At 44.1% G+C, this 22839-nt stretch overlaps 1 protein-coding gene across 1 annotated transcript; it reads right to left on the bottom strand.

Annotated features, from left to right (window-relative positions):
* Nucleotides 1-15042: 15042 nt before the first annotated feature.
* On the bottom strand, nucleotides 15043-17217 carry LOC140092572 (relaxin-3-like). The gene is made up of 2 exons (XM_072126555.1): nucleotides 16963-17217; nucleotides 15043-15923 (listed from the first exon to the last, which is right to left on the bottom strand). Exons 1-2 carry the CDS (start codon nucleotides 17156-17158, stop codon nucleotides 15652-15654), a joined length of 468 nt encoding a protein of 155 aa, XP_071982656.1. The 5' UTR covers nucleotides 17159-17217; the 3' UTR covers nucleotides 15043-15651.
* Between the last annotated feature and the right edge of the window lie 5622 nt (nucleotides 17218-22839).

The following is a 22839-nucleotide window of genomic DNA, read 5'->3' as shown; positions in this document are numbered from 1 at the left end:
CCTTGCGCTGGGAGACGCCATGACATTTGAATCTGAATAATGATATTTTGTAAGCGCATTTTGTGTGGAAAACTTGATGCGGCCCAGCCTTACCCAGAATCTACCTCCAGCGGCCCCCAGGTAAATTGAGTTTGAGACCCCTGATCTACTGTATATATGTATATACTGTGTATTTATGCATCTACTGTATATATGTATATACTGTGTATATATGCATCTACTGTGTATATGTATATACTGTGTATATATGCATCTACTGTGTATATGTGTATATATGTATATACTGCGTATTTATGCATCTACTGTGTATATGTGTATATACTGTGTATATATGCATCTACCGTGTATATATGTATATACTGTATATTTATGCATCTACTGTATATATGTATATACTGTGCATATATGCATCTACTGTGTTTATACACGCATATATGTGTGTACATTTATATATATGTGAATGATGTGGTTTTTGTATATACTGTGTATATGGAATGTATGTATATGCTCTATATACAGAATGTGTGTGTGTGTATTTCCCGTATGTGTGTGTAAATGCTGTATATACTGAATGTGTGTGTGTGTATTTCCCATATGTGTGTGTAATTGCTGTACATACTGAATGTGAGTGTATTTTCTATATGTGTATATACTCTGGGTATTAGTTTAGAAATGTATATGAGTGCATAAATGTGTGTGTATAAGTGTATACTTGTGTGTATATATGGGTGCAAGTATACGAGTGTAGAACTTTATGTGTGTGTGTATATGTATATAAATGTGGGTAATTGTATAAACATGTCTGTATAAGGGTACATTCACAAGAACGTATGGGGACGTATATCTGGCCACAAATTTGCTACTGGATATACTTCCCTCAAAGGCGTCCATAGCGCCTAGGCTCGGTACTGTGAGCACCACGAGTACTCACTGTTTCGTGCTGTGGCCACTGTATGTAGCTGTGTTACTGGGGATGAGGCGGCTGTATGTAGCTGTGTTACTGGGGATGAGGCGGCTGTATGTAGCTGTGCTACTGGGGTGAGGCGAATGTATGTAGCTGTGTTACTAGGGTGAGGCGAATGTATGTAGCTGTGTTACTGGGGGCGAGGCGGCTGTATGTAGCTGTGTTACTGGAGGGTTGGCGGCTGTATGTAGCTGCGTTACTGGGGGCGAGGCGGCTGTATGTAGCTGTGTTACTGGAGGGTTGGCGGCTGTATGTAGCTGTGTTACTGGGGGCGAAGCGGCTGTATGTAGCTGTGTTACTGGGGCGAAGCGGCTGTATGTAGCTGTGTTACTGGGGATGAGGCGGCTGTATGTAGCTGTGTTACTGGGGGCCAGGCGGCTGTATGTAGCTGTGCTACTGGGGTGAGGCGAATGTATGTAGCTGTGTTACTGGGGGTGAGGCGGCTGTATGTAGCGGTGTTACTGGGGGCGAGGCGGCTGTATGTAGCTGTGTTACTGGGGGCCAGGCGGCTGTATGTAGCTGTGTTACTGGGGGTGAGGCGGCTGTATGTAGCTGTGTTACTGGGGGTGAGGCAGCTGTATGTAGCTGTGTTACTGGGGACAAGGCTGCTGTATGTAGCTGTGTTACTGGGGAGGAGGTGGCTGTATGTAGCTGTGTTACTGGGGATGAGGCGGCTGTATGTAGCTGTGTTACTGGGGGTGAGGCGGCTGTATGTAGCTGTGTTACTGGGGGCCAGGCGGCTGTATGTAGCTGTGTTACTGGGGGTGAGGCGGCTGTATGTAGCTGTGTTACTGGGGGTGAGGCAGCTGTATGTAGCTGTGTTACTGGGGACGAGGCTGCTGTATGTAGCTGTGTTACTGGGGAGGAGGTGGCTGTATGTAGCTGTGTTACTGGGGATGAGGCGGCTGTATGTAGCTGTGTTACTGTTGACGAGGTGGCTGTAGGTAGCTGTGTTACTGGGGGTGAGGCGGCTGTATGTAGCTGTGTTACTGGGGAGGAGGCGGCTGTATGTAGCTGTGTTACTGGGGGCCAGGCGGCTGTATGTAGCTGTGTTACTGGAGGGTTGGCGGCTGTATGTAGCTGTGTTACTGGGGGCGAAGCGGCTGTATGTAGCTGTGTTGCTGGGGCGAAGCGGCTGTATGTAGCTGTGTTACTGGGGATGAGGCGGCTGTATGTAGCTGTGTTACTGGGGGCCAGGCGGCTGTATGTAGCTGTGTTACTGGGGGCCAGGCGGCTGTATGTAGCTGTGCTACTGGGGTGAGGCGAATGTATGTAGCTGTGTTACTGGGGGTGAGGCGGCTGTATGTAGCGGTGTTACTGGGGGAGAGGCGGCTGTATGTAGCTGTGTTACTGGGGGCCAGGCGGCTGTATGTAGCTGTGTTACTGCTGGGATAGTGGAAAGGAAGCAGGAGGACGTATGTGTACGCTACACTTAGTGGGGGCCTCCACCAGATTTTGCGCCCAGGGGCCCCCACCAACCTTAATCCGTCCCTGACCGTTTATGTGTTGATAGATCAGAACTTTTGGGACCCAATGATACCGGACATGTTTATGATTTTATTTTTTTATTTCTATATCAGTAGTGAAAGGGGGGTGATTAGAATCTTTTTTTTTTTTTTAATTTTTATTTATTTTTTTGTTATAGATACTGCCAAATGTCAGGTCCCAGAGTCACGTATAGACTCCAGGCTGCCATGGGAATGGATAGTCAATCCCCAATGATGTCAGAGGCTTTGCTGCTGGCAGGTAAAAGGCTAACACCAGCAATCGCAGCTAGCACTAATCGTGTGTGTCAGCAGTGGGTGTTTGCTGTATAATGCAGCCAACACCCACAATATATGAATAGGGCTCCGCCCATGAGCCCTCTTCATACATCCTTAACAGCATTATGGCGTACATGTATGTCATAATGCGTTTAGCGGTTAATCTCATTATCTACATTATATTATGTAGCCTAGATTGCTTTGCTGCTAGTGAATAAACCAAACCTTATGTTATAAACACTGATTCCTAATCATTGGGGTAAACATCAATTAACCTATGCCAGCAGGGTCCGTTCGAGGTTTCAGTAGGCCCCTGGTCGACAGAACCTCAGTAGGTCCCTTTGCAGTGAACTCAGAAACTAAAACATTCTTCTGTTCCCTAAAATATTCTCTAGTTTATCTTTCTAAACATCCCCCTTATAATAATTCTTTATTTATATAGCGCATACAGCATGTCAAATTGGTCCCTGATCCAATGGGGCTCACAATCTAAACAACCTAACAGTATGTGGAGGAAACCCACACAAACACGGAGAGAACATACAAACTCTTTGCAGATGTTGACCTGGGTGGGATTTGAACCCAGGACCCCAGTGGTGCAAGGCACAAGTGCTACTCACTCAGCCACCCTGCCGCCCATCCCTTATAGGTGATAATATATACAGCCCCCTCATGATTATTTTATACACAGCCCCACTCAATAGATAAAACCCCCCTCGTCCAAATGGATTCCTTACGTACAGCCTTATTTGAGTCCCCCAGCAGCTATGGGTGCCGGCACTTGTCCAGGTATGCCCAGTGCTGGTGCCGGACCTGTATGCCTACACTGTAGATAGGTAGGCATAGTTTTAATGTAAACACTTGGATGTAAGTGGTAGAAATAATGGTTGCTCACCGTGAGTTGTAAAAAAGGTGTTGAAAGAGCTGCTGAGTCTCTTGTAGATCTGTAGATCGTCCTAGACTGGTAGGGGCAATCCAGATGAGCAAGAAAATACAGACTCTTATTTTGCAAACACAACAAGAATTGCATAAGGTAATTCTTGAACTTATTATACCACTGAAAATTCTACAATTGCAATAATTTTTGAACTCTTTTCCTGAAGGCAGTTCACCAATAACCTGTATGTTTTTTGTTCTTGCTACACATTTGTACTGTGAGGATGTTTTCAATGTCCTGTGGTTTGTAAATATCCCAATGCAATTTCCTTTAAGAGAAAGAATCGTTACCAAATTAGGAAATCTGCAGGTTTCCTACATTAATATTTTCAGGAGTCTTAATGGTAGTAGTGTATTGTTGTTTTATTATATCAAACATATAAATGATCTCCTGTTGTATTTCATTTCTTCCAGTAACAGTGTTGTACAGGTCTTTACATAAGTACAGGCAGTTCTCTGAGTTATGTACGAGATAGGTTCTTTACCTTTGTACTTAACCCCTACGGGACACAGCATCTTTTGGCCTAAAGGACGCGGACCCATTTTTCAAATCTGCCCTGTGTCACTATAAGTGGTTATAGCGTGGGAACGCTATGAGAAATCCAGGGGATTTTGAGATTGTTTTCTCGTGACACATTGTACTTCAAAATTTGGCAAAAAATTGGAAAAATTCTATATTTTCAACGTTCTAAATTCTCTACTTTTGATGCAGATAGTCATAGCACCCAAATAAATTCATAACTTACATTTCCCAAATGTCTGCTTTATGTTGGCATGGTTTTTTTAAGATTCCACATATTTTACTAGAATGTTCTGAGGCTCAGAATTTAGGTATCATTTTTCACATTTTTTGTAAAATCACCAAAACCCGTACTTAGATGGACCTGCTCAACTTCTAATTGACACTGAGAGGCCTAAATAATAGCTAGACTCATAAATTACCCCATTGTGGAAACTACACCCCTCAACGTATGAAAAACCACTTTTAAGAAGTTTGTTAACCCTTTAGGTGTTTTATAGGGGTTAAAACAAAACGGAGGTGCAGTCTGAAAATTGTAATATTTTTTCACAATACACTCATTTTGGGTGGAAAATTAAACATTTACAATGGATTAAATGAAAAAAGGCTCCACAAAGTTTGATACCCAATTTCTCCCGAGTACACCGATACCCTATATGTGGTGGTAACCTGCTGTATGGGCGCACGGCTGGGCATAGGAGGGAAGGAGGCGCCATCCAGATCCGATTTGCTATGTCACATTGTACAGGCTATAATTTTTTTCTTTTTTTATTGAGGACCTATAGGGGCTTATTTCTTTTGCCACATGAGATGCACTTTTCTGGTACATAATTTTGGGGCATCTATAGCTAATTGGTGAGATTTAATTAAAGCTTTGTTGGAGGAGGAAATGAAAATCGTCAATTTTTAGGAACATTTTTATGTGGTTTTTTTTTGGCCGTTAACCATACCATAAAAATAGTATATTATTTTTATTCTATGGGTCGCCACGATTACAAAAATACTTCATTTATATATATTTTTAATTTTTTCCCATTTTTACTGAATAAAAAGTAATTTGGCAAAATTGTTGTTAATTTTAGCATCACCGTCTTTCATATGCATAACTTTTTTATTTTTCACCTCACAAATCTGTTTAAGGGCTTATTTTTTGCGAGAAGGATTGTTCTTTTTAGTGGTCTTATTTTAGATTGCGTAACTTTTTTAAATCACTTTTTAGAGCATTTTTAAAGGGCATTAATAAAAAATCATCTTTTTTTCAGAGAGAGTTTTTTGAGGTTGTTTTTTACGGGGTTCACTTTGCGGATCTAATAACGATTCTGTTTTATTGTGCAGATTGTTACGGACGCAGGGATACCAAATATGTGGGGGTTTTGTGTATTTTATTCAATTGTACTGAATAAAAACTAATTTGGAGAAAATCTTATTCATTTTAGCATCACCATCTATTCATATGCATAACTTTTTTATTTTTTGGCTGACAAATCTGGTTAGGGGCTTATTTTTTGCGAGAACAGTTGTTCTTTTTAGTGGGCTTATTTTAGAGTGCATAAAATTTTTTAAATCACTTTTTAGAGCATTTTTTATAGGGTATTAATTAAAAATTATCTTTTTTTCGGAACGTTTTTTGCGTTTTTTTCCTCCGGCGTTTACCGTGCGGGTCCAGTAACAATTCTGTTTTATTATGCAGATTGTTACGGACGCGGCAATACCAAACATGCGGGGGTTTTTTGTGTTTTTATGTTTTTTATACTTTATTAAGTGTTTTTATGGGAAAGTGACATTTTAGGGGCTTATATTTTTATGTATTTATTTTTTATTTATTATAATGTGTAGTGTTAAGTGTTTTTGCATAATTTTACTTCTACATACTTGAACTTAAACCAGTGATACTCTGATCACTGGTTTAAGTTCAATACACTGCTCTACAATACTATTTTATTGTAGAGCAGTGTAAACTGTCTAAGCATGCTTGCGCATGCTCAGACAGTTTGCAGTCAGACCCGGAAGGGTTCTGGCTGCCATGGAAACCGGGCAGCTCCGGGGCACATGCCAGTCCTCGGAGCTGCCCAGGAGAGGATCGGATCCCCCGGTAAGCGGCACGGGGGATCCGATCCATAGGGGGAAGACCCTTACACGCCGCGGTCATGCTTGACCGCGGCGTGTAAGGGGTTAACACCCGCGATCGGAGTCGGCTCCGATCGCGGGTGTTAGCGCAGGCTGTCAGCTGTACTAGACAGCTGACAGCCGCTGCTTCTGGTACCGGATCCGTTCGTGAGCCGGTGCCAGAAGCAGGACGTTATAGTGCGTCCTGGTGCGCTAAGTATCTAGCCACAGGGACGTACTATAACGTCCTGGTGCGCCTAGGGGTTAAAGGAAGCCTACCCCCACGGATCTACCATTAAGGTAGATCCAGTGCTAGGTGCATCTAACGTATGTAAGGAAAGCCCTTTTTAGGGTAATCCTTTACGCCACTCTATCTTTTATAATCTTTTATGCGGGTAATATGCAAATTTTCTAAAGAGGCTACTGGGGCATGGAGTAGCCAAAGCTGAGGCTAGACGGTGCGGCTACTCCACACCCCAGTAGCCTCTTTGATCCTCCTATCCAGATATCTTTCTCGGAGCTGCGTGCATTTGTCTTCGGAGCCTAACTTCTGCACATGCACAGTAGCCCCGGCTTTGGAGCAGAGACCGTGCAGCCGCCGGCCTGCGTTCTGTGCATATCTGGGTAGGAAGATCGAAGAGGCGGACAGTCCGACTGATTCGCCGTATTTAACTTTTAAATTGAGTCGCACGCCCTACTTTAAAGATGCATGGTCAGACCTGAGCACACATTCATGATTTCAGATGCATGATCTTAGTGAATCGCTGCACTCTGCATTATAGATGGACAATGCACTTTCAGTGAACTCGAGTGATCGCATAAGTAAATGTGCCTCGTTGAGTTTTACTCCTACTGTCTCATCTGGCAGTTTGAACTGGGTTCTAGTGGCTGACTGACCTGATATCTGCCACACCCTCTCTCTCTGCCTTTTTGTTGCAAGAGTAAGGGCCCATGCACACAAACATGTGGGACGTATATATACGGCCGCAAATTTATGGCCGCATATACGTCCCCCCCATAGTTGTCTATGATGCCCGGGCTTGGTACAGTGAGCACAATATGTGCTGTATTGTATTGTACTGTATTGTGACCGCACCTGTGGCATGGCCAAACCTCTCCATAAGTTTTCAGCACAGACTACATTCTTTGCTGGTCAAATTTCTCTCAAGCCATGTTCACACTTGCCCTGTTTATGTATTTGCTATCCTTCTGGTATCTGATTTCTGGCCGGTATTACTTACTTCTTTATTAGATTGCGATTTTGTCATTGTTTACTCCAGCTGTTGCTTACCCAGTTTGCCCACTCCGCCTTTTTGTGTTTTCTGTTGTGTTCCTTTTGTGCACTAAGACATAAGGCGGCACTGGGGCAGATTTATCAAGTGTCTGAAAGTCAGCATATTTCCAGTTGCCCATGGCAACCAATCACAGTTCCCCTTTAAAATATTCATGAGCACTGGTAAAATGAAAGCTGACTGGTTGCCATGGGCAACTGGAAATATTCTGACTTTCAGACACTTGATAAATCTGCCCCACTGTCTTCTAGTTGTCTACCCTGTAACTAGGTTGGGGTCAGCAATAGGAAGGGACAGCTGGGAAATGAGTTTAGCATCATGGCCCACTGTCTGAGTCACCTGTATGTTCCCAGAGCAGGTCTTACAGTACATGGCCATAAGTTTTTAGAATGACAGAAATATTATATTTTCACATGATCTGTTGCCCTCCGGTTTTTATGTGTGTTTGTCAGATGTTTTTATCACATACAGAAATACAAGTGCAATCATATGATGAGTAACAAAAGCTTTTATTGATGGTTAGAATGAGTTAATGCAGCAAGTCAATATTTGCAGTGTTGACCCTTCTTCTTCAGCACCTCTGCAACTCTCCCTGGCATGCTCTCAATCAACTTCTGGAACAAATCCTGACTGATAGCAGTCCATTCGTGCACAATCAATGCTTGTATTTTGTCACAATTTGTTTGTTTTAGTGTTTGTCCATCCGTCTCTTGATGATTGACCACAAGTTCTCAAAGGTATTAAGATCTGGGGAGTTTCCAGGCCATGGACCCAAATTCTCCCTGAGCCATTTAGCTATCACCTTTGCTTTATGGCAAGGTGCTCCATCATGCTGGAAATGGCATTGTTGATCACCAAACCGCTCTTGGGCGGTTGGGAGAAGTTGCTCTTGGAAGACATTCTGATACCATTTTTTACTCATGGATGTGTTTTTAGGCAAGACTGTGAGAGCCGATTCCCTTGGCTGAGAAGCAACCCCACACATGAATGGTTGCAGGATGCTTTACAGTTTGCATGAGACAAGACTGGTGGTATCGCTCACCTTGTCTTCTCTGAAGAAGCTGTTTTTCAGATGTTCCAAACAATCGGAAAGGGGATTCATCAGAGAAAATGACTTTACCCCAGTCCTCAGCAGTCCACTCCCTGTACCTTTTGCAGAATATCAGTCTGTTCCTGATGTTTTTTCTGGAGAGAAGTGGCTTCTTTGCTGCCCTCCTTGACACCAGGCCTTGGTGTACAGATTTTTGAAGGTGGGGAGTGAAAAATGAAAATGCAAAAACGAAAAAGGGCCACGTCCCTAAGGGGCTAAAGTGTCCCTTGGTGTGATTCTTACTTAATCATGACAGATTGATCTCCAGCCCTGTCCTCATCAACACCCACACCTGTGTTAATGGAGCAATCAATGAATCAATGTTAGCTGCTCCTTAAGGCAGGCCTGCAATGAATTTGAAATGTGTTTTGGGGGAAAAAGTTCATTTTCTAGGCAAATATTGACTTTGCAATTAATTGCTGTTAAGCTGATCACTCTTTACAACATTCTGGAGTATATGCAAATTGGCATTATAAAACCTGATGCAGTAGACTTTGTAAAAATTAACATTTGTATCATTCTCAAAACTTTTGGCCATGACTGTACATAAATCTGAACTGGAATATTTTGGGATGTCATGGGAACAAGGATGTATAATAAAGCTTCATTGCAGACACCTTTGATCATGGCATTCTGGGGCCAGAGTTCAGTAAATTACAAGAATCCAGAGAGCTTCACCAGAGGTCACAGTGGTGAGAGAGGTTCTTAGATCTTTACTGCCAGTATGTAGTAGTGTTATAGATTTTCAATTATAAACATTCCATCCTTATTGAATATATTAGCACATTCTTCTGAATGATCTTTTTCAGTTTTGCTCATTTTGATATAATTTACATTTTGCTTTCCTTATTACTATCTGGCAGGTTCATTTGAATTTAGGTCTCATTGTTCAATTGTTAATCATTATTGAAGAATTCTTTCTGGAACCGTATTTTAGTAAGCATTTCAGCTGTGTGTCATAGTTTAACGAGACTAACTGAGAAAAGGTCAGCTTTAGTTCTGTTAATGTCAGATCACTGGATTACTTCATGTGATAAAAATGGAGGAGTTCAGGAAAAACTTGTACACAGTGTTAATCCTATTGCAGGGTGTAACTGAGGAGCATTGTCTGACTCAGCAATTCATAAAACATTAAAATAGAGAGTATGCCTTAAGCAACCAGATTGGGTCTCACAGTATGTAAGAAAAGCTAATTGTTTTAGTTCTTAAAAATTTTCAGCGTCCGAGTGCGCACAGGGAGATGTATAAAAAAATCAGTGAATAGGCTAGTGCAGAGTTAGACTCTCCTATTTTGCATCAGACAAATAATGCTGGATGATATATCTGGAGTAATTTAGAAATGTGGCCTTTAGACCAACTGTTGGTCTAGTTTGCATCTGAATTTTCTGGCACTGAGGCTATACTCCTTTCCGGACAGGTCAGAAAATCCCTATGAACACCCCCATCTCCTCTTCAGCCTCTCAGCTTTTATCACTTACTACCTCTCTGGGACTTGTACAACTCTCTGATTCTCCTACCCACCAAGAGGGAAACATTCTTGACTTGGTCTTTGCCCGACTCTCTTCTGTCTCTGACTTCACTAACAATGACTTTCCACTTTCAGACCATAACCTTCTCTCTTTTACTGTAAATAGTTCTTGTCCGGTACAGAATAAGTCCATTTATCACACATACCGGAACCCACGTGCCATTAGTGTTCCCCACCTCATAGAAACTGTGCAGCCATCGCTGTCCCCCATCTCCTCTCTCTCCTGTCCTAACCTGGCTACTAATCATTATAATGATGTTCTCAAAAGTGCCCTAGATAAGATGGCACCCCCGTCAGTTCGAGCCTTTCGACACAAATGTAGGCAACTTTGGCACACGGCACAAACCCGTTTCCTTCGTAAGTGCTCCAGGAGTGCCGAACGTCTGTGGAGAAAATCGGCACTTCATCTGACTTTCTTCACTTTAAATTTATGCTCAAATCCTATAACTCTGCTCTCCATCTTGCTAAACAGGTCTATTTTACTAATCTAATATCTTCTCTTTCTAACAACCCCAAAAGGCTCCTCAATACTCTTCACTCCTTATTAACACCAAAGGTGCAGCCACCTGTTACAGACCTTGGGGCTGAAGATCTGGCCACCTACTTTAAAGATAAAATCGACTGCATTCGCCAGGAAATAATTTCTCAGTCCACTAACTACATAAATCCCCTCCCCTACAGTACCTTATCTTGTTCACTCTCTTCCTTTGAGCCAGTCAAAGAGGAAGAAGTGTCCAGGCTCCTTTCCTCTGCTCGCCCCACTACCTGCATCAGTGACCCCATCCCCTCACATCTCGTGCAGTCCCCTCTCCCCAGCAGTCACTCCTCACCTCACTAAAATCTTCAACCTCTCTCTCTCTTCTGGTGTCTTTCCCTCATCTTTCAAGCATGCTGTTGTTACCCCATTAATAAAGAAGCCTTCTCAGGACCCATCCAATGCTACTAACTACAGACCAGTCTCTAACCTTCCTTTCATCTCCAAACTCCTGGAACGCCTGGTCTATTCTCGACTTTCCCGTTTTCTCTCAGCTAACTTGCTCCTTGACCCCTTCAATCTGGTTTCCGCTCTATGCATTCTACTGAAACTGCTCTTACTAAAGTCTCCAATGATCTCCTCACTGCAAAATCCAAAGGTGACTATTTGCTCCTCATTCTCCTGGATCTATCGGCAGCGTTCGATACTGTGGACCACCAGCTCCTCCTTAGGATGCTTCACTCCATTGGCCTAAAGGACACTGCACTCTCCTGGTTTTCTTCCTATCTCTCTGACCGCACCTTCAGTGTGTCCTTTTCTGGATCTCTCTCTTCTTCTGTTCCTCTCTCTGTCAGGGTTCCTCAGGGCTCAGTCCTAGGTCCTCTTCTCTTCTCCCTCTATACTGCCCCCCATTGGTCAAACCATCAGCAGATTTGGTTCTCAATATCATCTTTATGCTGATGACACCCAGCTGTATACCTCAGCACGCAACATCAGCCCTGCCTTAATCCAGAACACTAGTGAATGTCTCTCTGCTGTCTCTAATATCATGTCTTCTCTCTTCCTGAAACTCAATCTTTCTAAGACTGAACTTATTGTCTTTCCACCATCCACTAACAGAGCCTATCCTAACCTCTCCATATCAGTCTGTGGGGTCACCATAACCCCAAGGCAGCAGGCCCGCTGTCTTGGGGTTGTGCTGGACTCCAACCTCTTCTTTGAGCCACACATTCAATCTCTTGCTCGCTCTTGCCGGATGCATCTCAGAAATATCTCTAGAATCCGTCCGTTTCTCACATTTGAAACCTGTAAAATGCTAACTGTTGCTCTGATTCACTCTCGTCTAGACTACTGTAACTCTCTACTAACCGGTCTTCCACTCACCAAACTCTCTCCTCTCCAATCGATTCTTAATGCAGCAGCCAGGCTAGTCTTTCAGACTAAACGCTACACGAATGCCTCCAGTTCATGCCAGTCACTGCACAGGCTGCCCGTCTCCTTTCGAATACAGTTTAAAATAATAACCCTCATCCACAAAGCTCTGTATAATGCTGCACCGCCCTACCTCTCCTCTCTTATCTCAATCTATCTCCCAACTCGTGCTCTTAGATCTGCCAGTGATCTTAGATTAACCTCTACCCTAGGGCGGACCTCCCACTCGCGTCTCCAAGACTTCTCTAGAGCTGCACCCATTCTATGGAATGCTCTGCCCCGGACTATCAGACTAATACCTGACCTCCAAAGCTTCAAATGTGCTCTTAAACCCATTTCTTTAGGCAAGCCTATAACACTCATTAACTGCATGAAGTTTTAACTCTTTTACTAACCCGTCCTGTGTCCTCCTCCCATCTGTTATCCAGCAACCAACAGGCACCATATTTCTCTGCAGTCCCATTCACCCTGGACCTTGTATATACGATGAAGGCTAATGACTGGGTCAAGCGACAGCAATCCCATTTATTATATTTTGTTCTATTCCCTTAAGAAGAATGGCTTGACCATTATATATTCTTTTACCTCTTGTGTCACCCCACTCCTCCTCATAAACTGTAAGCTCTTGCGAGCAGGGACCTTACTCCTCTTGTTCCATACGAATGTTTGTGCTCTGTCATGTTTTATTATAATTGTCCCTTATGATTTGTAAAGCGCTACGTAATATGATGGCGCTATATAAATAAAGATTATTATTATTAAAATAGTCTAAAATCCTCAAATAAATGTGGCACATGGCATTTCAGATGGAAATTACTCCAGAATTCTGCAGTAGACATGTTGATGACTCTCCCCCAATATGTTGAATGGATTTTTTGTACAGCTAAGGCTAAATTCACACGAACGTGTGCCCGCCGTACCGTAGCATGGCGACGGATTCCAGGGAAAGATAGGACATGTGCTATCTTTTCCCCAGGTATGGAACAGTACAGTGCCACATGTGTGCTGCACCGTACAACTCCAAACAGCACCGCGCGCCTATTGCCGACCGTATATATACGCCCCCCAACGGCCATGTGAATGAAGCCTTAAATACACACTGTTCTAAATTCCTACACCTACAGCATACAAAGACCAAACTCATTTTTGATACCTTACATATAATCTAATAATGGTGTAAGTCAAACTAAAAAGAATTAAAGTAGTAGATTTATGGTAGAAGGACTAGACTTAGTACTGTTAGCATTTGCAGCATCATCCACCACTAGTATGTCACCACACGTTGGCTGTGGGTTTATGGAGAGGGCTAATGGGTAGAGCCCTCTCCATACAAGCTGGGTGTTTGCTGCAGATTGCAGGAAAAACCCAACAGTAACGTGATCGGTGCTAGCCTCTCTGCAACCCCTTGGCATGGGGATGGTGTAAAGGGGATAACAATCGCAATCACTGGCCATTGTCTGGCAAAGAAGCTGTGATAAATATCCCTTAGTCTTAGACTCAGTGAAAGATAACCCTGATGAAATTCTATCAGTTTCAGAATTCCTTCTGTCAGTGTAACTTCACACTACCAATTTTTGCATCGGTGGTATCTTAGACTATCAGTCTTTGAAGTTTTTGTTTCAGTTATTAACATAAACTATCAATCTGAAACTTCCCACTGCCAGTTTTACAATCATTTGCATGTTTTAGGGGCTAATGAGAACATCTAATACACATTTTTTTTCCCGGAAATAGGAACGTCTTATATAAAAAGCCATAAGCTGTAAATAAATTAATACAACAAAACTCAATATCATTATTCACGAAACAGAGCTTAAATAGTTTGCTTTTATGATTCACATAATGTTATGGGCTTTCTAAAGTAGGAGGAGTTATCTGCAATATGGCCATCTACAACTACAACTCCCATGATCCCTCAGTTCTCAGTAGCAGCTCCTACCTCTTATGCTCTGCAGTGATGATCTAACAGACTGTCCTGCTCTGTTACAATAGTAATGATGTGTGTAACTGCCATCACTGCACATTGTCCCACTGACATGGCATCTCACCACAACACTGACCATACTGGATTCACTGCAAGCAACTGACTACAGCCAGTAGCATTTTAATTCTCCATCATGGTGTAAGTCCACAATATTTTTCTGCTATGGGTAGAAATATTTTAGATAACAACTAATTAAATATTAGCTTATATTTTAATGAACCATTGGAATATGAATTATTGCTTATTTCTGGAATACCCCTTTAACTCACACTATCAGTCTTAGACCTATTTGCTTCACTGTTACTTGAAATTGTCAAATATTGTAGAAGCTGGATTTGAGTGAAAAGATGTGTGTGTGGTTTTTCTATTGTTTCTTTTATCCTCTATGTAAAAAACTGGGTCTGAACACCCATAGCGCCGTTTACCAACTTGACATTAACAAGTTTTGGGACACCACACACCTCATTTAGTGTCCCAAACCTTGTTATATCAATTCCAGAATCGCTCCCCTTATACATTCAATGATGTATACTCTGATTTAAAGATAAAGGCAGTTATTTATCAGGGCTTCTGCACCTAGACCTGACATAGAAGCCCTGAAATAACTGCAAATGCTAGCTTATTGCCGACGCTTCTGATTATTTTCCCCTTTCTGCTACCTCCTTTGCCAGGGGGGGGTGTGGGGGTGTGTGGAGGGTCATGAAGAGGGACACTTTCAGCCGGGGAGTGGCCACAGACAGCGGGGGAGTGGGTGTTCCTGTTCTTTTCATAAGTGAAAATTTGCCGGCTGTGCTTATTTCTACGCCATGTCCTACAGGGTCCCAGCAGATACATAAAGAGGCTGAAACCTCTTGTCATATACGGCTGCGACTTATGGTGGCTTTTGCCCTGACACATGATAAATATCCCCCAGAGAGTATTCTGATCTATTTATGAAAAATGATACATTCCAGTAAAATGCAGACTTTATTTCAATTACTCTATTATGTCAGGACTCAGTATTTCACGAATCAAGGAAGAAACTCAGCTTACATGGATTACATTTTAGCAAATTGGACATCACATTTTGCTGCTGATTATGAGCTTATTGCAGATATTATGCTAACCAAGATACATTCTGCCAAATGATCTCATGAATAGAACCTGCAAGAAAATATGTCACAATTTTCTTGTGATCTTATGTGGCCACATTCATTAATATATTTTGAGAAACAAATGTCACTTGTGCTAATACCCTCCAAACAAAACACTCTATGACCCAAACCTCTGATTGGTAGCTATGGCCAAGTTTAGTTGATCAAATCAGTGGGGCTTGCAAATTATTGGTTATAAAATAATAATTCTTGAAAAACATTAATAATACTAACAATTTCTACCATCGATCAGATATGTGTGAATACATTGTGAATTAGGATTTCTGCAGCCCCATCCAGTTATTATTGTAAGTGTGACAAGTACATCAAGGGTGAGCAGAATATTGGACTTGTAGAGATGATATAGGGCTTTATGCTTAGTGATAGGGCTCAGGGGGGGGGGCACTTATATATTGTGTGAAAACTACATTAACAGAACTTCATTAGTTCAGTCTTGGTGCAGCCCCTCTGACAGCAGGATAAAGCTGGCCCTGCACTTCTTTTCATCCGCAGACCAACTCCTTGCTGTTCTTCACTTGCTATAGGATCATACAGTGCGCCTTGCAGCTGTTCCATAGTTGGATCATTCTTTTGCAGGGATGAATAAGGAGGATTCGGAGCTCTGTGTGCTTCTCCATAAACTGAATTAAGATGATCAGGATCCTCCAAGGCATCTCTATTCAACCAGTCCAGGAAATCACCTAAAATGAGAATTTATAGTCATGGATGTGTAGTGCTTTAGCAAAAGTAATTTCTTTATCAGAGAACTTCTTCACTGAAAACAGAAACAATCTGCTATAAAGATGATAAAACCAAGTCCATGTTCAATTGCCACAACAAAGAGTGATCTGGTGGAACTACGTCCGAGAATCTGATTTCAAATACATAATTATTAGTTTCATGACAAGTTGGGTCATCCTGATTTTTATAAAAAATCCTACTTACATATATTTTCTATTAACAGATAAAGAAGAATTGAATGTGAATTGAACTTTGTGTGCACACCTGCTGCTTTACGAGGGATCCTCTAGGAATGCATGTATAGAATTTTATTCATGGATGGTTTTTTAATCTAGATGCATCCTCTCTAACCTTTCCCCTCGACATAAAATAAGACAATTATTGTATGTGTATCCTAAGGTGATTTGCCTTTTAAGGAAGAAATATTTAAATTTATTCATAAAATGATATTCTATATGTATCTACGTGCATCCAGCCAGTGATTACATTGTAATAGGCAGGCACTAATGTTACCGTATGATCATTGCGATCCTCTGTATTTTGCTACAAACAAAAACATCTGAAATTTTAACTGCTGCCAAATAAAAAAATCAAACATGTTGGGGAAGATTTATCAAGCTGTCTGAAGGTCAGAATATTTCTAGTTGCCCATGGCAACCAATCACAGCTCCCCTTTAAAATATTCATGAGCGCTGGTTGAAGACTGAGCTGTGATTGGTTACCATGGGCAACTAGAAATATTCTGACTTTCAGACAGCTTGATAAATTTGTCCCATTGTGTCCATAACTTGATTCAGCACCTGCTCAATGTCATGTGAAGGTTAAGAATACAGTATAACCTTCACATGACATTGAGTCTAACATAATCATAAAAAAAGGAATGAGGAAATAGATATTTATCATAAATGTAAGACCTGTTTGTTTCTGGAGCTGGTGCGCAGTAATTCTGACAGAAAGCTGCTTAGCATCTTCCTTAAAGTCACTCATAAACATACTTACGATAAGGGTTAACTCTTTCTTGTCCAGGCTCAGGAGAGTATCTCTTCCATCTTGATCCTCCACATGACATGACTACTGTCCGAATGAAGTCTCTTCCACACAGCCTTATCCCACCATCTGCTACCTCCAGTGCCTGACACAATTTGGGAATAACACAGGCGATGAGCAGGACACAAAGGCAGAAACGGAGACACATGGTTCTTGGTATGATGTCTTTTGCCTGACCTGCTGAAGATTCTAACAGACCAACTGCCTTATAAATCAGATATTGACCATTATCTTGTCAAGGTCTTTAAAAACATTTCATTTTAGGAAATAACCTTGTATAGGAACTCCAAGAACAAGCAAGGACAACCTTGGGACTAACAGCTGCAAACAGTAACCCCACTTATTTTCTCCTTCAAAATCAAAAACTAAATATCAGCACTTACACCATTTAGGAGGCAAAATAGCAGAACTGTAAGGGATCTGTTTACATAGGTCGCCTTTGCTGTAGTATACCATATTGTAAAGACATTTAAGGTGATTCCATATTGGCTTTAACTTTTGTTTATTAGCCAACAATGGTTCCTCTAAAGCCTTTGTGGTCTGGAAACAATCCTAACATCATTTGGCATATCATGAATACTGAACCTGAGGTTCAGTATTACCGCACACAACCAACCCCAATTCAACATTAATAAAATATATAAACTGGATATATACAGTACAGAGAGCTGCCATTTAATCCAACTTCTGTATATGTCAATATAACATAATATACAAAAATTTGAAAAAGCTAAACTGTTGATTTATGACTTAGGACTTATGTGGTCAAGCATCAGCCTATAAGATCATTCAAGAGTGGAAAGAGAGGCATTGGATGTCATACTAAACAGCTACTTAAATTTTTATACTAAAAGGTTTGTAACAGCGGCATGTCCAGCAGTACAGGTGACACAGCAGCATGTCTCCCTCTCTGTTGCAGGATCCTGGCCACATATTGAATGCTGCTAATAACCTGCAGCTTCCTAAGGGGAGTGTGCGCATCATTTCCTAAGATTTAAAAAGCCAGATTGCCCATGCTGATAAAAAGCACTTTTCTCAGTGAGATTTGCCAGAGCATTGTGACTATTTTTCCAAGCAAAGGTGTTTTCATCTTCTGTGCTGTGGATTCTCTGTGCTTGTGCTCAGTTGGACTGCCTCTGACTATGCTTTGCCTGACATAGGTTGCTTTGCATCGGTGCCCTTTGACCTGTTTGGGTCACTTCGGACCTACACCGGGACTACTTAGAAAGGAGGGGCCTTGTGTCCTTGTTGCAGCAGCGTCTAGATGTCTGAACTACAGGGGACACTTGGATAACTTTGGGATAAGTAATTTGGTATATGAACATCCTCCTCCAGACCAATACAAAACCCACACAATTCCACCCTTTTTCTGGAAATCTTATCAATGAAGTAAAAACACTATCATGAGTATTGGACTTGTCCAATACTTGTCCAGGGGTTTTCCATGGTTTAAGAAACATGGCTACTTACTTTGAAAAATACCATTCCATACTAGGAGTATTAAATCTACATTGACCATTCTATAGTTATGTTTCAAGGATTTTGAATGAATCTTAGAAAGACAACCATTTAAAAATGTACAATAAACTTCATGGAACATAAATAACAGAGACACCTCAAAGGATCTGTTTTAAGTCACCTTCTGATGATATGTTCACTTTCTACCATCCTATTATCAACATGGTACAGTTGTCCTGTCTCCTGTTTAGAAAACAAGCCCCAAAGTATAATGTTTCCACCTGCATGCTTCATGTTTAGAATGGTGTTCCTAGGGTTGTATTCATCCTTCTTTTTCCTCCAAACCCAGCAAGTGAAGCTACCACCAGGATTAAGGATTGTAAACCAAGCCCACTGACATGCTGATGTGTGCCTCCACTGGCAGGAACCATTCTTCATATAGCTTTTTATGCCCTTGTTTTTATGAAGAAAATGCATTTTAAATTATGCAAATGAGCCTGAGGGGCTCCAGGCTCCATTTATTGTTAATGAAGCCTGAAGCCCCCAGGCTCATTTGCATAATTGTTTACACCTTTTTTTCTTTAAAACAAGGGTATATGAAGCTTAAAGAAGAGCAGATCATGCCAGAGGAGGAGCACACCAGTATTTAAGTGTGCTTGGTTTACAATCCTTCATCCTGGTGGTAGATGTCAGCAAAAAAATTCTAATCTGACCACATTTCCTTCTACCATGCCTCCTCTGAATTATCCAGATGGTCAGTGGGGGACTTCAAATGGGCCTGTACATTTGTTGGCATGAGCAGGAAGACTTAGCAAGCCCTGCAAGATTTTAATCCATGATGGCATAGTGTGTTATTAAAAGGTAGTCTTTGAGACTGTGTTCCCAGCTTCAGGTCATTGACCAAGTCCTCTTGTGTAGTTCTGGGATGATTCCTGACATTCCTCAGAATCATCCTTACCCCCAAGGTGAGATCTTGCATGGAGCCCCAGAGTGAGGAAGATTGACGGTCATCTAGTGTTTCTTCCATTTTCTAATAATTGTGATTTTTTTTGGATTTTTTTTAGTTTCTGTCTCTCACAATTGAAGTGTACCTACATTAAAAATTACAGACCTCTTCATTTGTTGTAGGTGGGAAAATTAGCAAAATTGGCCTAGAATCAAATACTTATATCCCACAGTGTATATTATAAGCAGGCATTAGAGGATGGTTTAAAGGGAACCTACCACCACGAATCTACCTATAAAGGTAGATCGGGTGGTAGGTGGATGTATGGGATGTGAGGATAGCCCTTTTTAGAGCTAATCCTCACGACCCCGCTAGCGTTTTAGAAACTTTATTCCCCTAATATGTAAATTTACTTATGCGGCTACTGGGGCGTGGAGTAGCCGACACAAGGCTACACGGCGCGGCTACTCCACGCCCCAGTAGCCGCTTTACCCCGCCTACCCTGTGATCTTCGGTGCGCAGCTCCTCGCCCGAAAATTGACCTACGTCAATTTTTTTAAAACATTTTTTTTAAATATTAAAAAAATTTTTTTATGTGGATTCCCCCTATTTTTCAAATCAGCCAGATACAAAAAAGCAGCAGCAGCCTGCCATTACTGAGCTGGGATAGCCCACTGTTAGGGGGCTTTGCCAGCGCAACTATAACAGCCTGCAGCCAGGTGCTGGTTTGTACCCAGCTCTTCCTGGCACCCCTGGTGGCGGTGGGTACCGGGGTAATTGTATTGGCGTTACTGTAAAATAACCTTATTTATGGGGGTCAAATTTACAGTAAGTCCAGCCCGTAGTAATGAGCACTGTAAACTAAAGAGCACCACTACTATGGCTAATTATACAGAATGACACAAACACATTATTGTAAAAATAGATTTTATTGAAATAAAAACATAGACACACCCTCGTTAGCCATTTTAATAAATATTTTTTTACAGGTCATCGCTGGAGTCCACCGAATCCGAAGTAGTCCACAGCAGGCATTGTCCTGGAAGACAAAATAAAACAACACACACACACAAAAGGTGGTAGGGGGGCATGCTCGTTGTCCAGAGGATGTGGGGGCCATGCTCGTTGCCTAGGGGGTAGGGGGCCATACTCGTTGCCTAGGGGGTAGGGGGCCATGCTCGTTGTCCAGGGGGTAGGGGGCCATGCTCGTTGTCCAGGGAATGTGGGGGCCATGCTCGTTGCCTAGGGGGTAGGGGGCCATGCTCGTTGCCTAGAGGTTAGGGGGCGATGCTCGTTGCCTAGGGGGTAGGGGGCCATGCTTGTTGCCTAAGGGTTAGGGGGCCATGCTCGTTGCCTAGGGGTTAGGGGGCCATGCTCGTTGCCTAGGGGTTAGGGGGCCATGCTCGTTGTCCAGAGGATGTGGGGGCCATGCTCGTTGCCTAGGGGGTAGGGGGCCATACTCGTTGCCTAGGGGGTAGGGGGCCATGCTCGTTGTCCAGGGGGTAGGGGGCCATGCTCGTTGTCCAGGGAATGTGGGGGCCATGCTCGTTGCCTAGGGGGTAGGGGGCCATGCTCGTTGCCTAGAGGTTAGGGGGCGATGCTCGTTGCCTAGGGGGTAGGGGGCCATGCTTGTTGCCTAAGGGTTAGGGGGCCATGCTCGTTGCCTAGGGGTTAGGGGGCCATGCTCGTTGCCTAGGGGTTAGGGGGCCATGCTCGTTGTCCAGGGGGTAGGGGGCCATGCTCGTTGTCCAGGGGATGTGGGGGCCATGCTCGTTGTCCAGGGGATGTGGGGGCCATGCTCATTGCCTAGAGGTTAGGGGGCCATGCTTGTTGCCTAGGGGTTAGAAGCCATGCTCGTCGCCTAGGGGGTAGGGGGCCATGCTCGTTGCCTAGGGGTTAGGGGGCCATGCTCGTTGCCTGGGGGTTAGGGGGCCATGCTCGTTGCCTAGGGGTTAGGGGGCCATGCTCGTTGCCTAGGGGGTAGGGGGCCATGCTCGTTGCCTAGGGGGTAGGGGGCCATGCTCGTTGTCCAGGGGATGTGGGGGCCATGCTCGTTGCCTAGGAAGTAGGGGGGCATGCTCGTTGCCTAGGGGGTAGGGGGCCATGCTCATTATCCAGGGGATGTGGGGGCCATGCTCGTTGTTCAGGGGATGTGGGGGCCATGCTCGTTGCCTAGGTGGTAGGGGCCATGCTCGTTGCCTAGGGGGTAGGTGGCCATGCTCGTTGCCTAGGAGGTAGAGGGCCATGCTCGTTGCCTAGGGGTTAGGGGCCATGCTCGTTGCCTAGGGGGTAGGGGGCCATGCTCGTTGTCTAGGGGGTTAGGGGCCATGCTCGTTGCCTAGGGGTTAGGGGGCCATGCTCGTTGTCCAGGGGGTAGGGGGCCATGCTCGTTGTCCAGGGGATGTGGGGGCCATGCTCGTTGCCTAGGGGTTAGGGGGCCATGCTTGTTGCCTAGTGGTTAGGGGGCCATGCTCGTCGCCTAGGGGGTAGGGGGCCATGCTCGTCGCCTAGGGGTTAGGGGGCCATGCTCATTGCCTAGGGGTTAGGGGGCCATGCTCGTTGCCTAGGGGTTAGGGGGCCATGCTCGTTGCCTAGGGGTTAGTGGGCCATGCTCGTTGCCTAGGGGGTAGGGGGCCATGCTCATTGCCTAGGGGTTAGGGGGCCATGCTCGTTGTCCAGAGGATGTGGGGGCCATGCTCGTTGCCTAGGGGGTAGGGGGCCATGCTCGTTGCCTAGGGGGTAGGGGGCCATGCTCGTTGTCCAGGGGATGTGGGGGCCATGCTCGTTGCCTAGGGGTTAGGGGGCCATGCTCGTTGTCCAGGGGGTAGGGGGCCATGCTCGTTGTCCAGGGGATGTGGGGGCCATGCTCGTTGTCCAGGGGATGTGGGGGCCATGCTCATTGCCTAGAGGTTAGGGGGCCATGCTTGTTGCCTAGGGGTTAGAAGCCATGCTCGTCGCCTAGGGGGTAGGGGGCCATGCTCGTTGCCTAGGGGTTAGGGGGCCATGCTCGTTGCCTGGGGGTTAGGGGGCCATGCTCGTTGCCTAGGGGTTAGGGGGCCATGCTCGTTGCCTAGGGGGTAGGGGGCCATGCTCGTTGCCTAGGGGGTAGGGGGCCATGCTCGTTGTCCAGGGGATGTGGGGGCCATGCTCGTTGCCTAGGAAGTAGGGGGGCATGCTCGTTGCCTAGGGGGTAGGGGGCCATGCTCATTATCCAGGGGATGTGGGGGCCATGCTCGTTGTTCAGGGGATGTGGGGGCCATGCTCGTTGCCTAGGTGGTAGGGGCCATGCTCGTTGCCTAGGGGGTAGGTGGCCATGCTCGTTGCCTAGGAGGTAGAGGGCCATGCTCGTTGCCTAGGGGTTAGGGGCCATGCTCGTTGCCTAGGGGGTAGGGGGCCATGCTCGTTGTCTAGGGGGTTAGGGGCCA

Source organism: Engystomops pustulosus, chromosome 1, assembly GCF_040894005.1.
Source record: "Engystomops pustulosus chromosome 1, aEngPut4.maternal, whole genome shotgun sequence".
NCBI lineage: Eukaryota > Metazoa > Chordata > Amphibia > Anura > Leptodactylidae > Engystomops > Engystomops pustulosus.
This window is presented reverse-complemented; position numbering and strand designations above follow the sequence as displayed.